The following is a 19,769-nucleotide window of genomic DNA, read 5'->3' on the forward strand; positions in this document are numbered from 1 at the left end:
AAGAAGAGAGGGATGGACCGCAATCTCCTAGACGTGGAGTTAATGTACAGTATAGAGAAAAAAAGGCTTGGTGACACACTGCAAGCAAATGAAAAGCTTCTACAAGAGAAAAGGCAACAGGAGATCAAACAAAAAGAAATGGATCGCAAGCTTCAGAGCATCAAGCAACACAATGAAAGCTTGCAAGGAAAGCTTAATGAAGCTCTGCGACAAAATAAAAAACTTGTCCAAGGGAAGAAACATGAGGACATGAAGAAGAGAGGGATGGACCGCAATCTCCTAGACGTGGAGTTAATGTACAGTATCGAGAAAAAAAGGCTTGGTGACACACTGCAAGCAAATGAGAAGCTTCTTCAAGAGAAAAGGGAACAAGAGATCAAACAAAAGGAAATGGACTGCAAGCTTCAGAGCATCGAGCAACAAAATGAAAGCTTGCAAGGAAAGCTTGATGAAGCTCTGCGACAAAATAAAGAAATCCTCCAAGAGAAAAAGCAGCTGGACAGAAAGCAGGGAGACATGGAGTGCCAACTCCAGCACATGGAGGGAAAAGACAGGATGCTGCAGGTAAAGTTTGATGAGACACTGCAGAAATATCAAGAGCTGCAAGAACTTCATAACAAAATGAAGTACAAAGTAACTGAGCTGGAAGGAGAAAATCAAAAACTGCAAAAACAGGAGGCAACATCTAAAGTACTGAAAGAAAGGTTGGAAGACAAACAAGCTGAATTAGAAGAAGTGGAGAAAAAATGCAATAAACTGGAGCAGCAAAATACCGAAACAATCGAGGAGTTGAAAATCCTCATCCTCGAGAAAAAAGTGCTCGTGGAAAAGCAGCTGGAGAAGAAGAAAAGACGCTTCTTCCGCTTCTTCCGGAGGAGGGACACTCCTTCTTTCACTGCTCCCGATGTCACCTCGTCTTCCTCCACCTCCGTTCCAACTTAATCCCCCCCCTCCCCCCTTTAATTACTAACACCTCTCCCATTCCCCCCCACCCCCCCTTTTTCACACTCACCCCCCAACCAGTCCCGACAGTTGACTGCCCCCTCTAGAGCCTGGTTCTGTCATAGGTTTCTTCCTTTAAAGGGAGTTTTTCCTATCCACTGTCGCCTAGTGCTTGCTCAGAGGGGATTGTTGGGGTTTTCTCTCCTCTATCTCTTTACCTCCTTTCTCCCCCCCCCCTTTTCACACTCACCCCCCAACCGGTCCCGACAGTTGACTGCCCCCTCTAGAGCCTGGTTCTGTCATAGGTTTCTTCCTTTAAAGGGAGTTTTTCCTATCCACTGTCGCCTAGTGCTTGCTCAGAGGGGATTGTTGGGGTTTTCTCTCCTCTATCTCTTTACCTCCTTTCTTCCCCTTTACTCCTTTCTACCCCCACCACCCCCACCTTTTTTTTTCTTAATAATATAACAATAAAAACAATTGCCTGCATTTTAAATGTGTCAACTCAATGTCTTTAGTCAAGAATACAAGAAATGGGTAATAGCTGCATGTGTGTTTGTGTGTGTGCATAATATGCATACTTTACTTGTTGGATCCAAATCCCAGGAGGAATTAAATAAAACAAGAACAAAAATATATTTCTCTCCCTTCCCAGGTCAGGAATCAAGATGAGGAAGAAATTAGGTAAGAGCAGTGCAGGTTTTCGCATTACTGACATAAAGTTTCTGCTAATTGAAAAATGTATGTCGATATTTCTGAAATACATTTGCAATCAAATAACTTTGACAACATTTTTTTTTATAAAAGAAAAAAGAAAAATCAGAGAGCAGAGCTGGTAAGACAGCTTAGCTCAACAGGTTACAGGAGATCAGATGCCCCCTACTTTTCATGACAATCTTTGTGGCATAAATCTCCCCTTTGATCATTGATCAGTACATCTCACTGCATATAAATTCAGCTAACTGTTATCATTTTATGACTAAAGATTCTCAGATGATTGAATTGCGGTTTTAGTGAATGTTGAACTTTGTTGCGATTTCTGTTTTTAGAATCAATAGTCCAAATTTTGATTTAGTTTTGCAAGTTGCTGATTTCACACAGATCCAGTGCCGAAACGTGCCCTTTGAGTTTTTCATCATTTAACAAGAATAGGCTCAGGCTATCATTGTGTAATCATTGTAGATCATTGTAGATTTGCTGCTGTATTTGGGGTCATTATCCTGTTGCATGGCCTAATTTAGGAGAAGCTTTAGCTGTCGGACAGACGGCCTCACATTTGACTCTAGAAAACTTTGGCATACAGAGGAGTTTGTCAGCTGCAAGGTGACTATCTCTTGTGGCTGCCGAACAAACTCTTTTTGAAAAAAATCACCACCCTTGAACCAGCATAGTTGACAGTTGGTTTGAGGAGTTTTATTTTTGCTGAAGCTACTGCTGTGCATTATGGCCAAACCTCCACTTTGGTCTCATCTGTTAAGAAGACGTTTCCCCAGAAGTCTTCTCCAAGGGCAAATTTGCAAACCTCAACAGAGTTGTTCTTTTTAGAAAGAAGAAGCTTTCTCCTGCCGGCCCTTCCAAACAAACCGTACTTGTTCGGTCTTTTTCTAATTATACTGTCATGAACGTTAACATTTAACATCCTGTCTGAGGCCTGTAGAGGCTCAGATGCAGCTCCTGGGTATAGTGCAGTTTCTCTGAGCACTGAACGATTTTTGGGGTGGATCTGAAGGCTGCAGACTAGCAGACTTGCTGTTTGCTAGTTGGGGCAGGGGGCTGGCCTTTTGGTCGGGGTCTGGGATGCTGGGCCTCCTGGCTGCTGCAGGACTGCAGGCGGTTTGCTTGTCTCTTCCCCAGGGAAAAGGATAACATCTCCTGGGTCTAGGGGCGGATTGCCCCTCTGGGGGTGATGTTAAATGGACCTGGGGTATAGAGTATGTTTGGGGAGTGTGAGTGTGTGTACAGTGTCCATTTCTGTTTGTTTCCATGTTGGGCGAGTGTTGAGTATTTATATATGTGTGCATGAGGGTGGGAATGCATGTTTGTGTATGTGTGTGCCTGTGTCAGGTCGGGTCTTAGACTATCTGGGAACATCTCAGGTGCAGGCACGTGCAGAGGGGGGGGCGGAAGGGGCTTGAGCACCCGTCCCTTTCCTGATGGGTGCCCAAAGTGCCCTTTTGTTGAGGCAATTTTTTTTTTAATTTTTAATTATCTTTTTTTTTTAAATGTGTGTGTGCGTGTGGAGTCCTGTCTGTGCCCCTCAACAATAATATTTAACTATTAATCACATTTTTGCTAAATAAAAGGATCTGGCTTGCATCAGTCACATGATCACCATTAACCAATGATCGCCCTTGACGGCAGAACGCACTGGTTACGAGCCGGGAACGAGCTCACAAAGAGCACGCGCATTTTTTGCGGTCCGGAGCTGTAGGAGAAACACAAATTAACTCAGAGACAGACTGATGCGACAAAACCAGTAAGTAGGTGTACAGCGCACACTGTAGTCTAAAGCACACAGGAGTATTAGCTTATTACGTACACGTTGGTAAGCTGTCTTGTGGCAACTGACGAACTGAAACAAATGAGCGTGCTGTGTGTGCAACAGCGCGACAAACTTTACCTGTCCTTTTATTAACTGCACAAGTAATGCTGGTCATAGCTGCTGGCTCACTGGGTAAGGCTGTCATGGGTCTGTAGCTCTGTCACCGTTTTAGGGAACATATTTAGTTTTAAAGTAAGTTACAGGGCTTTTCCTGCCTTTCTGGAGGGATTATATTTCACTAAAAACGATCTAATATGCATGTCCACATAATAATGGATTATTATAATTATAATATTTATAAAACACGCTGTATTTTAAAGAACATACATTAAGAAACAGATTATATTAGATTTATATTTTAAATAAGACAAAATGCTGATTTTACAGCAGCAAAATTATTGTATCCCTACAGTTTAAAAATGTAATAAGCTTTCTCCCTGCACAGAGTGGATAGTGAAACAAATGGAATCATCATAAATACATTATTATAAATTTATTACTTTTTCCCCCTCATTGCTTTATTATTGTAGCTCTAGTAATAAATAATAAGGGAAGGATTCTGGATCAGCACCATGATGGAAACTTGTGCCCACAGTATATACAGTATTCTGAAGAAGGTCTAAAATGTCACTGTGTGTGTGCATGTGTGTGTTTTATGTATATGGATTTTTGAATTGTTACTCATAATATAACATTGTCCAGACATGGCTGGTAAGGACATGAGGAGGAAACAGTAGGAGATGTGTGAGGCTACTAAAGCCAGTGGATCCCTCAGCAGCTGGATTACAAAGAGCACAGGTAACATTAACACATGTACCAGTTGTTGGAGAGGTATTCCAGTATAAAAATAATAATAAGCACAACTGAAATGTTTTGCTTCTATAACATTTTTCTGTCATCATTTTATTATAGATTAAGTGTAAGAGTTGTTAAGTGTGGATAATTAAATAATAGTTTATTGCAATAGCAAGTTGTGCCTTGTTCTCAGATGGACAGCAAGTGGAGAGTGATAGATGAGATGAGGGGATGGAAGGAGGAAGAGAGGCAAAGAGTGATTCACAGACAGGGTCTAGTTTATTTCTCAGTTTTTTGTTGCCTTATGGTTCCAAGCGCTGTCACCAATCTTTGCATTTTGTTATTATCTCATGACACTTGTTTAATCAGCTTCCATCTCTCCTATGGACTTTTTAATGTCTACAGTCTCAGATCAACACAGCCCTGCCCTCCAGCACTATCAGCAGCAGGAGCAGCAGCAACCCCTCAACAGCAACATTGTACCCATCAGGTAAAACATAGGCTACGTTTGCTTTGCCTGACAACAGTGATATAGTATGATGCAATCCTATATTAGATTCTTGATGAATGTGTGTTGTTGTTATTCAGCCTGGTTCAATGTGCCCCTTTTTAACTTTGAGCACCTGCCCCTAAAAACGTCTCTGCACGGCCCTGCTCAGGTGCCCTCAGACGTCGGTGCGTTGGTGGTTCTTGCTGACCAGGGCTGGGCGCTCAGGTATGTACCGGTTTACTACCGGTGCCTGCTTGGCAGGGCCTGGCACCCGTGGCTCAGTTGGGTCCCTTCTGGTGGGTGGGGGGCTTCTGCACTGTGCCTGCTGGGGGACCCCACGTCTCGGGCTCTCTTCAGCTCTTTCTGGGAGGGTGGCGCGGCTCCGATGGTCCTCCGCTCTCGCACTCTGGGGGCTTCTGGAAGTCTGGGGCCTGGATCTCCTGCATGCCTGCTTCATGCCCTGGGGGGCAGGGCTATGGCTCCCCACAACCTCTAGCAGAACCTTACATGGAGAAACCTTCTGAATACAAGTGCTCATCCACACAGGTGTGCACACAGGTGTACACACGGGTGATCACAGACACACACTATATCTTTCTTGGCTGCTACCTCAAAGCACATCGTGCGCTGTCGGTCTTGCGTGCTGCAAAATAACATTCACTACTTAGTATTTACTGTTACTTACACTTGTCTAGGTTATTGCTGTGGTCTCCATATTGTGTTGCTCTCTTTTTGCTTGTTTTCTTCTTTTTTCTCTTCTCTCACTGTCCCTCTTCCTCTCTGTTTTTCTTTGCCTCCCTTTCTTTCTCCCTTTCCCATCCCCCAGTCATGTCTGTCCAGTCTGTAATAAATTAGATAAAATAAAAATAAATAATAACAAGAAAGGTCAATCAAGTGGACCATAATGATCCACTTGGTAAAATAAATCCGTTGGGCATCTTTCTCGGCCTTCAGACAATAATTCTGATTGCTAAAGTACCAAATGGGACAGGCAGAAAAAATAAAATAAAATAAAATAAAATAAATCATTTTAGGGACAGCCTGCTCGTCCCCTGTGAGTACACAGCATCTGTGTTAGTCTTTCATTTCAGGCTTGTCCTCTTCCCCCTAAGTCAGCATCCTGTCCCAGGATAGACATGGGCCGTGTACCCGTCCTCTTTCTTTTAAAGTCCATCGCCATCTTTTTTAGTCTCATTCACATTCAGAAGCACACAATTCCTCTCAGACAACTCCATAAATCATCCACTAGTGCTCTACACTCCTCCTCAGCCCATCACTAATATACTCAACCATTACAGAATTATCAGAGTACTTCTGTAAGTAGGATGACCTGGATTTGTACTGAAAGTCTGAGGTGTACAAGGTGAACGGAAATAAAGACAGCACAGTCCCTTGTGGAACTTCTGTACAGCAAACCAACAAAAATCACACAGAGCTCTGCCCAGTCCCACATTTTTCCGCCTGTTTTGTCAGGTATTCATCTCCAGACTTATTTTAATTTAGGAATGCGCTGAGTAAATAAACCAATTTAAAAAACACACACAATTAAATGTTGTTTTTGATTATATCCAAGGCTTATTAGACTCTGGTCTGGTTCCACCAAATCATGAGAAAAATGACGTAGTAACGGCTAGACCGGCCAGCTGTTGTCATTTTATTTGCTCGTTGTTTGGTGCTGATGAACAGCTGTTAGCTACCGGTGGAAAAGCTTGACCTCACCGTTGAGCTGGGTAAAAGAAAAAGAAAACGCATTTGAATTTCATTACTAATGGAAACCCATTTCACACCCCATGAAGTAATCTGATACACTGTTGCTATTCATTGATTAGTGCAGTTTTCTGCAAATTCTGCAAACACACACGCTGACCAAGGCAACAGTGAGAATGTATTTTATTTTGATGAGTGCTTTTAGCAAACTTTTATAAAATATAATCGTTACTGAAACGTTCCCTGAAATATTTTGCTCTTATTAAAATGTATCACATGAAATGAAGCCCTAATTCCACAAGGTGGCGCTTGTGTCGCATGGTTGAAGTAGTCAGGCGTATTTGCAACCTTAACAGTATTTGTAGACTAAATTAAAAAAAAAAAAAAAAAATCAACATACTGTTTACAAGAAAAGAAAAACTGTCATTTCCACGCGCCTCATGGAGACGTAGTCTGTGGTAAGCAGCTCATGATATCGGCCTTTTTATTTTCACTATTACTACAGCTACAGCTGCATTACCACGCAGGAAACAGCCCCCAAACGAGCAGCAGAAGGTCGGCGGAGACACGTATTCCATATTAAACATGAAAGTAAATCAAAGGCTTAAAAGTCCTTTCCCTCATAACCTCAAATACCATTTCCACTGTGGTCTTCTAAAGCTGCCAGACACAGCTTATCTCCAGACACAGGTATGGCCCACTTGAGAATTAAACCACAAAAGGTAAACTTCTCGTAATTCGGTGAATACGAAGTTCATGCCCACTTCATTCTTTTAGGAACATTATCTCCAGGTTTCAGACTCACACTATGGACCGTCATACTAGTGGGTTATAATGGCAAGTTCTTCCTTTCCACCGTTACTCATCTGTAACAGCCTGCAAATAGCCAACGGTTAAATAAATATCAACGATTCCTTTGCACATTTCTGTAGAGATCATTCGGAATTGAAAATGTTCACAGCCTTTACAGTAGTCTAAGACATGCTATTGATTTACAGAGACTGTGCTGCTTTATGGGTTATGTAAGTGTTATGTAAGTATGCCTTGTTATGAGAAACTGTCAGGGTGGCTGGCTACAACACGTTTAAGCCAACAGGCAGTCCAACACAAATTCCACAGGGAGGGGAAAAAAGCTTTATTAATACTTTAATATATATCAATAATACTTTATATACAAAATATGTACATCCTTTGCGTTACATTTCAAAATAAAAATCCCAAGTACCTCTTTCTATACAAAACTATTATATTTGTTTGGACTTTACATTCACTCTCTTTGCCACAGACACATTTAAAGCAAATACGTTTGAATCACCTGCCACTGTTTGTGTCTGTGTTAAAACGAGTAAAGGCAACAGCATGAGCTAAAAACAGGCCTGGACTTGACTGGAAAGCAGTGGGCAATATGCAAATCAGACTGACGCCGTATGTATACTGTACACGATGTCGCAGCGTACAGCCAATCGCTCCCTCAGCCTTTCCCTACAAAATACACTCAGTGGGTCACGTATCAAAAATAGAGATGTACGAGTAGTATAAGCAAAAGAAATAATTACAAGACACTGCTTCACAGGAACTCCACCTAAAAAATGCACAAACAGTCATGAGCAACAAATTAAATCATAAAAGCGTGTATGGCCACATCATTCATCGACAGACATGAGTGACACACCTCGTACGGCGACAACGCCCTGAATTCTTTGAACTCTAAACTCTTTGCGTTCATTTAGCTTTGCCATAACTGAAGGGGTTAAAGGGGCAATATTTTTTTTTTTTTTTTTTTTTTGTGGTAGGTCTAAAACGATAGTTTGTTGCAGTTACAGGAGCAACAAACACTGAAAGTAGATCATCCATAAAAGTCATTCAAGCAGCATCTACGACGGAGCTTTTGTTCAATCTTTACATTCATTACAGACTGGCGTGTGTGTGTGTGTGCGCAAAGAAATTAGCTCCAAAATGTTTTCAAATGGGGTGTGTGTTTGTGTGTGGAAGGGTTAGTCTACACCTTACATTCTAGGTTAACCTTTGACATTCAACAATAAGTGCTGAGATGACAGGTATTGCAGAAAAACACTTGCGCGCTCTCTCATGCACTCTAAACTGACCGTATTAAAACTCACAGTATTTCAGAGCCATGCAACAGGTCTAACATGAGCCTTCTCATGGCCATGCCAGAATCCCCACAGAAAGTCTTATTTCACTTCAGGAGTTCATGATAGATGGAGGTGGGACACAATGGGTCAAACTACAGCTGCTGTTTAAAGGGATACCAGTGCTTTTGTGTTCGTTTATCCCATTCGACATTCAGAGGACACGATTTGTGACACATCTGCTCAGTCTTTGGTTTCCAGATTCAAGGGAGAGACCTGCTTTAAAGCTTTGTGAAGCGTGGGGGAGTCCATGCGACTCTGGTGGTGTACTGGAGATCCTGCCCTCGGGGACATGGACATCATCAGAGACGAGGGAAGTGCCTCTGGGGGTAGGCCTGCTGCAGAACCGCTCATGCCTGGGTACATGACAGGCATGCCCCCAGGGTACCAGCATTTCTCCAGCATGGGCAGATACGCTGCTGCTGCTGCCGCCGCGGGGGGGATGAGGTAGAAGGGAAGGCAAAACGGGTTCTGGTTAGGGGAGAAGCTCATGTAACTACCAGGAACTCCTGTCGTGTGACTGGAGAGAATTTCATGTTCCGGGGAGTCCGATCTCAGCTTCTTGGCCCGAGGCTCATCGTCCTCCTGCTTGATGGCACTGGCCATGCGCTCAGATCCCGAATGCTTGAGCTCCCCCTCCATCGAGTGGCTTTCTGACCACTGGGCTTTGGGGTCCCGCTTGTCATGTTCTCCCCCATAGCCACTGTCAGTGTCTGTGTCACTACCGCTCAGCTCCCCTGTCCCGTGGGGATAAGTCCTTTGAATGACTGGGACGCAGTTCTTAGCGGGCCCTTCAGAGGTCCTCTGTGGCTGTCCGGCGGATTTCTTCACTTTTTCAGAAGAGCCCACATCCTCATCCGGCCGAAGGCTGCTTCGATGCTGCAGCACTTCCGCTGCTACCTTTTGGATGTGAGTGATTACGTGTGAAGGAGTCAAGTCCCTGCTGCTTTCTTGGCTGGCCATATAGTGCAGAACCTCTTTGGCGCATAAGTGAAAGCCAGAGCGGAACATCTCCTCGCTGCTCTCAGCGCTGTCACCTCCATGATCACCTAGGTGATTAAAAAAAAAAAAAAAAGTTTAAATCCTCTTTACAGCAAGTTTTACCTCAATAAAACACATCAGACCACATAGTGCCAGTGCCAGTCCCAGTGACGCCTCTGTACCATTTCCACTTCACAGCCGTAAACAAATAAAAAAAAATAAAAATGAAAACTCAAACTTACCAAGCTGCAGGTCCTTCTGTAGAGCGATAATTTTCTGCTGTTGCTGCTCCAGGAGAGAACTCAGGGCTTTCACATGCTTGAGAGTGAGTTCCAGCACCACAGCTTTCTCCAAATGACCCAGCGTCTAAAACAGGAAGACCTTCAATAAGCATGTTGATCTTTCTTATGTAACACATTCTGCAGCTGAACAGAGGACAAGTCTGGAACACCCGGGAAGTCATGCAGTCCATGTACACACGTACAAAAACGTCTAGTAACAAATTTTAAAATATCAAAGAACTTAAATGAATATTTAAAAAAAAAAAAGAAGAGTGCAATTGCAAATAAAATTTAAAAAATAAAACTTTTTAAAAAATATTATTATTCAGTTCTTCTCTTAAGATAAAATAAATATAGACATATATATATATATACACATATATGCATATATATATACATATATACATATATACATATATATATATATACATATATATATATATACATATATACATATATATATATAATTTTTTTTTTTTTAAAGCTTCAAAACTGAACAGAAAGTCTGGCGCAAACAAACTGCTCAGCAGAACCATGTGGCGTCTCAGATTCCCTGGCTGTTAGCAAACCTGCCATATGCAGAAATAATACTCACTGTAAGCTTAAGATGTTCTGGCAATAAATCTTTCAGTTGGGCAATGCATTCGTTTATTCTGTCGCGTCTCTTCTTCTCGATAAGTCGGTGGGGCAACTTGTAGGTCTCCTGGAAAGGGTTGTGAAAGGTGGTCAGTGAAATTCTGCTCAGATTTAACTGTTTAAATATATTACACGTGTAAAAACTAGAACTTACCTTGCTCTCATTATCTCGCTTCATGCCCCTCCTGGGTTTGTACACATAAATTGGAAAGTCCATTCTTTGGAGAGAAGATTAAATTAGTTGATTTCACAGAGCTTCAGTATAAAGTGCAGAATGAGATTTTTTAAAAAGTATTAGAAATTGCTCCGTTTACCCTTGCATGTCAGCTATATCCAGAGAGGGGTGTTTTGGCATACAGGGAGGTGGTTGCGCGCTGGTAATCCTCTCCATGTCGATTAAATGTAAAACCAGAAGAAAATGCTTTTTTTTTAAAAAGCTCCAAAATGTGTCCCAGCAGCCGCAATTCAAACTGAAAAAACTTTCCAAGATAAAAGAAATAAAAGGAGAAAAAAGTATTTCCTCTTATCCAGTGTGTGTGTTTTCCTGTTGTGAGCTGCAGTCGAGCGCAGCTGGAGTTTTGTCGCCCTGAGGTCCGGGACTCAGTAGTATGTCTAAGGAGGCTCCACGCCCGGCGCAATGTGTGAGAGCTGGGTGGATTTCTGACTACGTGTTAAATAAACCCTGTGACTGCAGGCACGTCTCTCAGCTACAGACACAGACTCCGCTTCGTCACATGAGCCTCACGTGTTGGACGGTGCTTTCAACTCCTCACCTCCCCGCTCGCCCCGCCCCCCTCTGCCTGCTGCTGGAGCACACCCATTTGTATAGTACTCCTCCACCGGGGCCGAGTCTCGTGTACCACCACGCTTCGGATCTCGGGGGTTGAGTCGTGTTTGCAGAGCAGAGCGTGTTTATAGAGGCAGAAAGTAGAGCAACAGATTTCCCCTGGACAGTTAGGAAGTGTGGAGCTGTTTTCCCCCTTTTAACTGGCATAGTAAGCTGCACTATAGAAACACTAGCATAAAATACGATAGCCTCGACGTTGAAATACAACTTTTTTTTAAAGCCTATTCGGTATTAGCAAAAGGCCTGTATGTTGAGATGAAAAAAAAAAAAAACGTGTGGTAAAATTAAGCGAAACCAGTTAACATGTAGAAATTATAACACCGAAGAAGCATTTCTCATTAAGTTGCAACACTTGTTTACAATAAGTTTTCCAAGACTTGGCTCATTTTACACGCTTTAAATTACTTTCTCACGCTAACGTACTTACACTGGGCTCAATGCGGGTGAGACAAACAGTTGCTACACGGTGAGTCACGCGATAATTATCTATGGGGTCTCAACGTTTCACTGCGGCCAGCGGGCCACTCATTTTAACTCTCCGCATTTTCAGAGCCTGCCAAGTGTCACGCGCTCAATGTGGCGTGGACACCGTGCAATTTCATTCTGTACGGGTCTGGTGTGCGGCACGTGCACCTGCGGCAGGATGACAGAGTCCCTGTGGTGGAGTGTTTTGTTTTTTTCCCCCTCTCTCTACATACCCGCACCGCGCTGGTACTTAGACCTGCTTGTACCCAGCGCGCTGTCACGTTGAGCTCCTCATGGCCGGGAGAGAGCCGAAGAGCGGATCCCTGTCGGTGACGTCAGTCGAGCAGACGACCGAGAATGCCCGACTGGTCGGTCGGTTCCACCCGCCGACGTCCCGAGGCAGACAGACTAAATATAGAAACGGCTTCAAAACAACGGAGAGGAGAGGAGGGAACGGGAAGGGGTTGCAGATAAGATTTGTTCTAAATTCCGATAAGGGGGGGAGGGGGTGTCAACTACTGTTTGCAACTCATCTTTCCGTTTTCACTTTGTTCTGTGGAGATTAAACTGTCCGCATTTCTTATCATTTCACACAAGTAGGTGCCAAACTGTGTGGTTTTAAAATAATATTAACAGATGCGAATATCTGATTACCCCGAACTGTGTGCATATATACTCCCACTAGTGTAGAAAATTTGCACTCGTTCTCCTTGCCCTAAAATATTAAGTTCCTAATTAAGTTGTTTAAGAATCATTGTAACCACGCTGCACCCTTATAATTTGCATTTACAGATGCAGCAAGTCTGCACCTACTACCACCTTCCTTATGCAAGAATCGGAATTATGAAGCATGAGCTTCTCTGACCACAGTTTATCTGCTGAAAAATACTCAAGCAAGAATGCTCATTTTGCCCCGAGGTACTCGTGTAAGGGTTTTGGAGGGATAATTATGTAGAAAATTGTTTTTATTTTTCTGGAAATGACTGACAAATGAATGGCTCTTGTACACAGACATTTCATTAAAAAATAAATTTAAAAAAATCAAGTGCTTCTAAATATCACGACACCAACTGACTGAACCTGGACAGTCACACATTAAGTAGAGCTTGGTGAACGTATACTTGGCTGTCAGAGAATCTTTAAGGAAAGTCCCTGATCAGTGAGGATATATTCTACTCAGATGTTCCCCGTTTCCAGTCAGCATAGACAGATTCTCTGAAAGCCAGAAGAATAATTCAGGACGTGGCCCAGTTTAATTTTTAAACCAAACTTTCCGCGTGACCCCATATAGAACATTTAGCTTATTGCCAGTGAGCGGCATGAGTATTTCAATATCCATTTGTGTGATCAGATAAAGACAAATTCATACATTTTTCTGCTTTATAGGTCTGCAGTTACTGAAATGAAGATGCAAAGGTAGTATTAAAAGAAATGAGTCATGTGGTAATGTACGAAGGTGTGCATTTGTAAACAAAAACACATTATAAATCCTGTAAAAGCACATCAATAATAATCAAACACAGCAAAGGGAGTAAAGGATAATTACATCAATTTTAATAAATAATTCTACTCCAGTATACAAATTGATAGCGCCTAAATTTTTTAAAGTAATTATAATATTCATAAGTAACAGTTTTTTTCCCCCCTCTTGTCATTTTTCTATACAAAAGCGAAGGTAAGCAACAAATTGTATATACACATAGGTAGTCCAAAAATGAGAGAAGTCTAACAGTAGCAACTAATGAGTTTTGGTGGAAATAAAAGTGACTCAGCACAAGCAGCAAACATGTCTCAGACTTAACTCGAGGGCCAAAAACAGGCACAAATGGAAGAAGTCTGCTGCAAAAACTGGACAAATTGTACTCCAGACACTTATTATTGTAAAAATGACACAACTCCTGAGCAAATATTAGCATGAGTGGCACTAAATGTCTTTTACGACCCAGTTAAATAAGAAAGCAAATATATCATAAAATTAGTTAGCACTGAGATATGACACTGTTGGCTTTACACAGGTGAAAGTAAACTATCCGTATATATTGCTCTCAAACAATATGCTATCTATACTGAGTGCCGTTGCCCCTCAACAAGTATGCACATTTTCAAGAAATAAAAGAAGAAAGTAAAACTGAGAAGGCCAGCTTATTAAATATTATCCCTATCTGTGTGTAAGTACAGACAACCAACAGCTCTCTATTTTATCCAGAGACAAAACATTGGGCTGTGCTTTTAAATACGACATAACTGATGGAATTTAAACCCACACACCAAAGAGGTTGCATATTTAAGTTAATATATTGCACAACATACAAAAATAAGACGTGTAATACTGCTCATTATTCTAGAAATATAAATAGAGAACAATAAAATTAAAAAAAGAACAACAAATGGGACTATTCCCTCTTGTCCAGTCAGCTTTTTCCCCCCATTTCAAGTTCAACCAGTGAAGGCCATGTGTTGAGAAATCCAAATGATTTCTACCTAGGAAACATTTGGCACCAGTTCTGACAGGCCTGAACAGAATGAGGTGGGTGAGTGTCACGTTCTAGAGTAACACATGCGTGGTGGGTAGAGCTACACATCGCCTTATGACTACCTATGTTACAGTGTTTCCCTACCGTTATAAGTTACACTCAGTGCAGTATACATTATGTGCAACCTCGGCGTGAGGAGTGCGCGCTCCACCTGGGCGCAAAGCCAGCGCTGAGCTCCTTCAGGGCTGTGTGCCGGTCGACCTCACGCAGGCTGCTGAGGGTTGACGTTCATGTGCTGAGGGTGTCCCAAAAGGCCGATCCGCTGCTTCTGCTTCCTCTGCTCTGTCATCTGAGGGGAACAGAGAGGGCTCGTTTTGTTAAAAGAAGAAAAAAGAAAAAAGTAATTCCAACTTCTCTGCTCTGCAGTCTTAATCGATTCAGTCTTTCGCAGCACCTTATAGAAACTGACAAAATGCAGCAGCAAACTCTGCATGCAGCTCAACTGAAACACATTCTTCTGAAATCCTGCCAGCCTTGTCATCCACTTTGCTGTGTCTTCTGACGAAAGCAGCCGAATACAAACTACTAATCCTGAAACTCAGTCAAGAGAAATTTCAGAGATCAAGAGAAGCACATGAGTCAAAACGCAGGTGCTAACCTTTATACGAGCAGGAACAAGAGAGGGTTTTCTGCTAAGAATTTACTTTAATTGACATAAAGTGGTGATTTGCACCTCGGCAGTGAAACACAACAATATTAAAAGTGAGAAGACAAAGTGGTCCTGTAATGAGTGTTCCAGCAGAAATAATTCTGCGCAGAGGGACGTGTTAGAGAAAAATATCATTTAAAGTCAGACGGCAATAGCATGCTGTCCCTTTTGCGCTGTAATTAGCTAATTATGGCAATTTTCTTTTGAGTGACACAACATGGAGAGCGCTCATGGCATAATTTTCACTCTCCGGTGAATAAACGTCGGTTTGTTCCTGAGAAAGTAAAGAGTTTAAATTCATCAAGTGAAGGAAAAGAAATCAAAGCAGGCTACGCGAGCATTTGTGCGTTGCAGTGCGATGTGACAGATGTTCCTCTGCCCGTCATCGCTCTCGGAGGCACAATAATCATTTCCCCCCTGTCTGGGTCAAAATGTCTCTGAAACATTCACTTCCTCACAAATAGTTCTCATTTCGAGGGTAAAAGGCTTTTTACAATTCTGTTTACTAGAAACAGCAGATTGTGCAACAATCGTCTTGTTTGCCTGGATATGCAATACCAGCAGAACTGTATCCTTACACAACTTTTAGTGTGTCTGCGGAATGCAAAAAGTAAAATCTTTTACAGAATAACCAAACTGAACTGAAGTTTGGTTTAATAACGCACCGAAATAAGACAGATACAAAGAAAAAAAGCTTAGCTAACGGGTCTATAATCCAGAGAAACAAAAAAATGTGCTTATAGCTCAGTGATGAAAATAAAATCAGATTGAGAATCTCATGAGCGTTGCTGTGAACTATGACTCACCACCTTTTGCATTTAGAAAGCTTTGCACCTAAAGGGCAATGAGGAGCAAACAAACAAACAAAACTGAAAAAACGTCAGCTTTGCACTTTTCAAAAAGAAAAAGAAAAACCCCCTCTAATGCTTCATGTTTCTCCCCCTGACAAAGTGTCAGACATCAAAATCAGATTCTTGGTCTTTTGATCAACTTTAGCTCAAACCGACCTGTTCCTTGAGCTCGGTCAGCTGGCCTGAGAGGTTGGACACCAGTTTCATTGTGGACTCCAGTTTCTCCTGCAGATTTCTGATCTCATTTTGCTCCCCATCTGCGTCACTGCTGACCAAAGACATGGCCCGCATTCGTGGAAACCAGTCCAAGTTGTGCTCCTGGTAAACAGAAATTTGATTTGTTAGGAGGGGTATGAAGACACAATGAAATGTATTTATCACGTTCCCCGTGACTGCCTTCAGGGTGCTGGAACCTTTGCAATTTTCTAGGAAGTTTTTCACTTCTCATTCTAATTTTAACTCAGACCAAGCTTAAATGGCAAAAGGCCATACGAAATTTGTCTTTTTTTTTCTTTTTCCATCTAATGCCCAGTTTTAGTGTCTGGCTTGTGTGCAGTGATTTGAAGCTGACTCTAAAAGCGGAATCAAACTAATTAGAATGGGACTTTCCATATTAGAATCACATGGGATATGCAGGCATTCTTGAAATCACTCACACGAGGCAGCTTGCTTGTTTGATCTGTTTCTGTCACGCCTAATCTTAAAGAACAGACGATCACACTGGCAGGCGTACAGAAATTTTCTCATATGACTCCACATTCTTCGCATCATATACACAGATAAACACCGAGATCTCGAATGTTCTCATCACTACTTCAAAATGCTCTCTGGAGCAGTTCTGCTTGCTAAAAAAGTTTTTGTAGAGTGTCGGGAATGAGACTTCCACCTGCAGCAGCAACCCATAGATAGCAACATTTGATGTGCATCATATAAATATATATATGTAAAGCAATACTAATATATAAAAATTATAAAATGTTAATAATGTTATTTAGATGAAGCAGCATGCAGAAGGGGCAAAGACACAAAAGCCAGCAGTCACCTCACAGGTTGTTGTAAACTGTTTTTAGCGCCTTTTCCCCACATGCCACGGTTAATGTGTGTTCTCCCAAAGAGGCATTTATGTTGAAATCTTAATCAACACACTTGCATATTATCACTGTCATGTTCCTTAAATCAGCACAACTATCTGCCCTAATGCTGCATGAATGAAATGCAAGTGTGCTGCGCTGCAGGCGCTGAAGTCACTGGCCAGAAATCGTGCAGTGCCAAAGAACTGGGCTGAAAAAGTCCCCGCGTTTCAGTGGTCGATTTGGAGACATCGACGCAAGTGAGGTGGCCGTGCATACCGCAAACCAGCCCTGGGTCAGACGGTAGCCCGAGGGGGAATCACACAACACTAAAATAATGAGCGGCAAACAGTCATTCTGAAAGGAGGAGAGGATGGCTGTGAGCAAGTTCCACTTCCTGAATGCAAAGAGACAGAGGCTGTGTTTACTAGTTTACCTGCCTCCTCCCACTCTAACACGCACTTCTATATCTGAGGACAGCTACTGCAATATTTGGTACGTGTAAGAAATTAAATTAAATAAAAAGGTACAAATGTGCCATTTTGATTATTGGAACGCTCCAGTCTCTCTAAGAAAGATTGTCATCTCTCGCTGACTGTCACAGATATTACAATTTGAAAACACCTTCCTGTTCCCAGACTCGGCTCTGCTTGAAAAAACAAAACAAAACAAAAAATCACCTAAACACGACAGAGGTCATTTCCCCTTTTTTGGATGTCGCCCGCAGGCTGCAGCCACACGTGTGTTTGTTTGACGACTTTATCACTTAACGGCCTAGCCTTCTTTCCATCCCCAGTGTTTACATATGAAAGCACTTCCAGTAAACTGAGAAGTGCAGGCATGACTTAAGAGTCTACAACGTGCTGGTTCAATGGAAATGACGGAAGTACATTTTTCATTATTAAAACCGCACGGGCCATGACAGAGAAACAGGATGCTGTGTGGTTAAAACAGCAACAGAAAACGTCACAGTCATGCCACAAGCCACCTGATGAGCTGACGACCCACTCACTTTACAAATATGCAAATAAATGCCCCCCCTCCTCCCCCCTCCCAGATTTATCACAGTCTTGAACGTTTACGGCAGCGGATGATTGGAAATCTGCAAATAGAGCATGGGCGTCATTTTTTTTAAGCGTCGGACATAATTAGAAGTAGGGCAATGGGTGCAAACTGAACATCGTCTTTTTTTACTTTTTTCTTTTTAACACCTTAGATATGACATTTCACCCAGAGCCCTCCACCATTGACGTCAGTCCCAGTCATTGTCAGAGTAGTCTGACTTCTACACCCCCTTATGTCCCGCTGCTTCTTCCACGTTAGTGCAGCATCAAAAAAATCGAAACACAGTGGGAGAGAGGCAGCTCAGATTGAAACACAAGAGCCTGAAAATATACCATCTGCTAATCAAATCACTGGTAAATACAGTGGAATATGTTTGTAATAAAAGAAAAGAAAAAAACAAGAGCCAACAACTGAAAAATCTATAACAAAATAATTAATTAATAACTCCTATTACTGTTGGCAGAAATTATATTCATTATCATTATTATTATCATCATGCAACTTTTGTGCATTCAAATAAAGTTTAACACAGCAAGTATCCAAAAATTGGAGAAAGATCAGAAACCAGCTGTATGTTGTATAAAAAAATTAGATATATGTATGACTGTACGATCATTTATTGGCACTACTGCACTCTACATTATTATGGTTTAAAAAAATATGAATATTACTTGTAATGTACATAACATTACATGTTTACTTACATTTTTTCATGCAGGATTTTTTTAATATCTAAAAGATAAATAAGTGATGTATGGTTTTCCGCCTGCCACCCAACCAAAAAATAAAACCAAAAAACTCCAATAAACTTCATCCCATTTTAAAAGCTGATAAAACGATATCCTTGCACACAACATGACTCAATTAAACCTCCGTTAATGATTTACTGAATGTGTTTTATGGCAGACGCTCTATGAATGATATACTCTTTGTAACAAGACACAAGGACACTTGCTGAGAGTTGATGTTAAGGATGACTGGGCATGCCGGCATCTTTCACACAATGTGCAACTTCTTCTGTTTGGCTAAGACCCTTAACCCAGTCGGAATGAACCCTTGACAAACGTATTTTGGCTCAGTGGGAGTACACCGCTAATGAGTGAGAGGACAGGGAGTTAATCCCAAATCAGGTGGTTCCTCACAAGACTAAGGGTAGCAGATCAAGGCAAAAAGCAGGAAAGTGGGCTAAATGGCATCGAATGAGAAACTGGGTCAAAAACTGACAGCAGCACAAGTGCGTCAGGGGAGCAACCACTTCAGAAACAGGGGCTTTCCTGTGGCAGTTAAAATGCTTTCTAATTGCTCACAGACTACAGGTATGATGCAGCAATCAAAACAATCAATTTTCAGGCCCTTTTATTTTTCTGAAAGGCACAATTCTATAGATATCCGCTTGAATAACTTTCTCCACTGGCTGTACATTTATCTGATGTGCCGCTCTGTTTGGCATAAACACGAGCACTTGGCATTTGCTATTTTATAGTTTTTTATGATAGCAAAGCCTTTGTTGGAACTAATAACAGTGATGACATACTTTCTATACAACACATAGAAATATGCATTATGTCAGGATAGAAAAAAGTAAAATAAATAACTCAAGGTTTCAGTGTGTTTGCATGCCAAAGTGGCTGTCATGTGGTGATATAAAGGGTGCATGCATGTGTGTTTAATGATTACAACAATGCATGCCTCCTTCAGAGGATTAAAACCTTTTATGCCAATGGCAGACTGTGTCTGAATGTTAATTGTCCATTCATAAAATGGACT

General features: G+C 41.8%; 2 protein-coding genes and 1 long non-coding RNA gene across 13 annotated transcripts in view; 1 reads left to right on the forward strand and 2 right to left on the reverse strand.

Moving 5' to 3' along the window:
- Positions 1 to 7,801: 7,801 nt before the first annotated feature.
- Positions 7,802 to 11,229, reverse strand: bhlhe40 (basic helix-loop-helix family, member e40). Its single transcript, XM_003442614.5, has 5 exons — positions 10,836 to 11,229; positions 10,676 to 10,739; positions 10,481 to 10,588; positions 9,847 to 9,970; positions 7,802 to 9,672 (listed from the first exon to the last, which is right to left on the reverse strand). Exons 1-5 carry the CDS (start codon positions 10,910 to 10,912, stop codon positions 8,807 to 8,809), a joined length of 1,239 nt encoding a protein of 412 aa, XP_003442662.1. The 5' UTR covers positions 10,913 to 11,229; the 3' UTR covers positions 7,802 to 8,806.
- A 464-nt stretch (positions 11,230 to 11,693) lies between these two features.
- Positions 11,694 to 13,620, forward strand: LOC112846971 (uncharacterized). The gene is made up of 2 exons (XR_003220214.1): positions 11,694 to 11,834; positions 11,919 to 13,620. It is a non-coding gene; the product is annotated as an uncharacterized LOC112846971 (long non-coding RNA).
- Positions 13,366 to 19,769, reverse strand: part of itpr1b (inositol 1,4,5-trisphosphate receptor, type 1b) — a 79,093-nt gene continuing 72,689 nt past the window's right edge. For all 11 annotated transcript variants that reach the window (XM_013269988.3, XM_025907465.1, XM_025907461.1 and 8 more), the window contains 2 exons: positions 16,024 to 16,185; positions 13,366 to 14,656 (listed from right to left, as the gene is read on the reverse strand). In XM_013269988.3, coding sequence (XP_013125442.1) covers positions 14,570 to 14,656; positions 16,024 to 16,185 — 249 coding nt within the window. In that variant the 3' untranslated portion in view covers positions 13,366 to 14,569. The remainder of the gene's footprint in view (positions 14,657 to 16,023; positions 16,186 to 19,769) is intronic.

This window comes from Oreochromis niloticus, linkage group LG5, assembly GCF_001858045.2.
Source record: "Oreochromis niloticus isolate F11D_XX linkage group LG5, O_niloticus_UMD_NMBU, whole genome shotgun sequence".
Lineage (NCBI taxonomy): Eukaryota > Metazoa > Chordata > Actinopteri > Cichliformes > Cichlidae > Oreochromis > Oreochromis niloticus.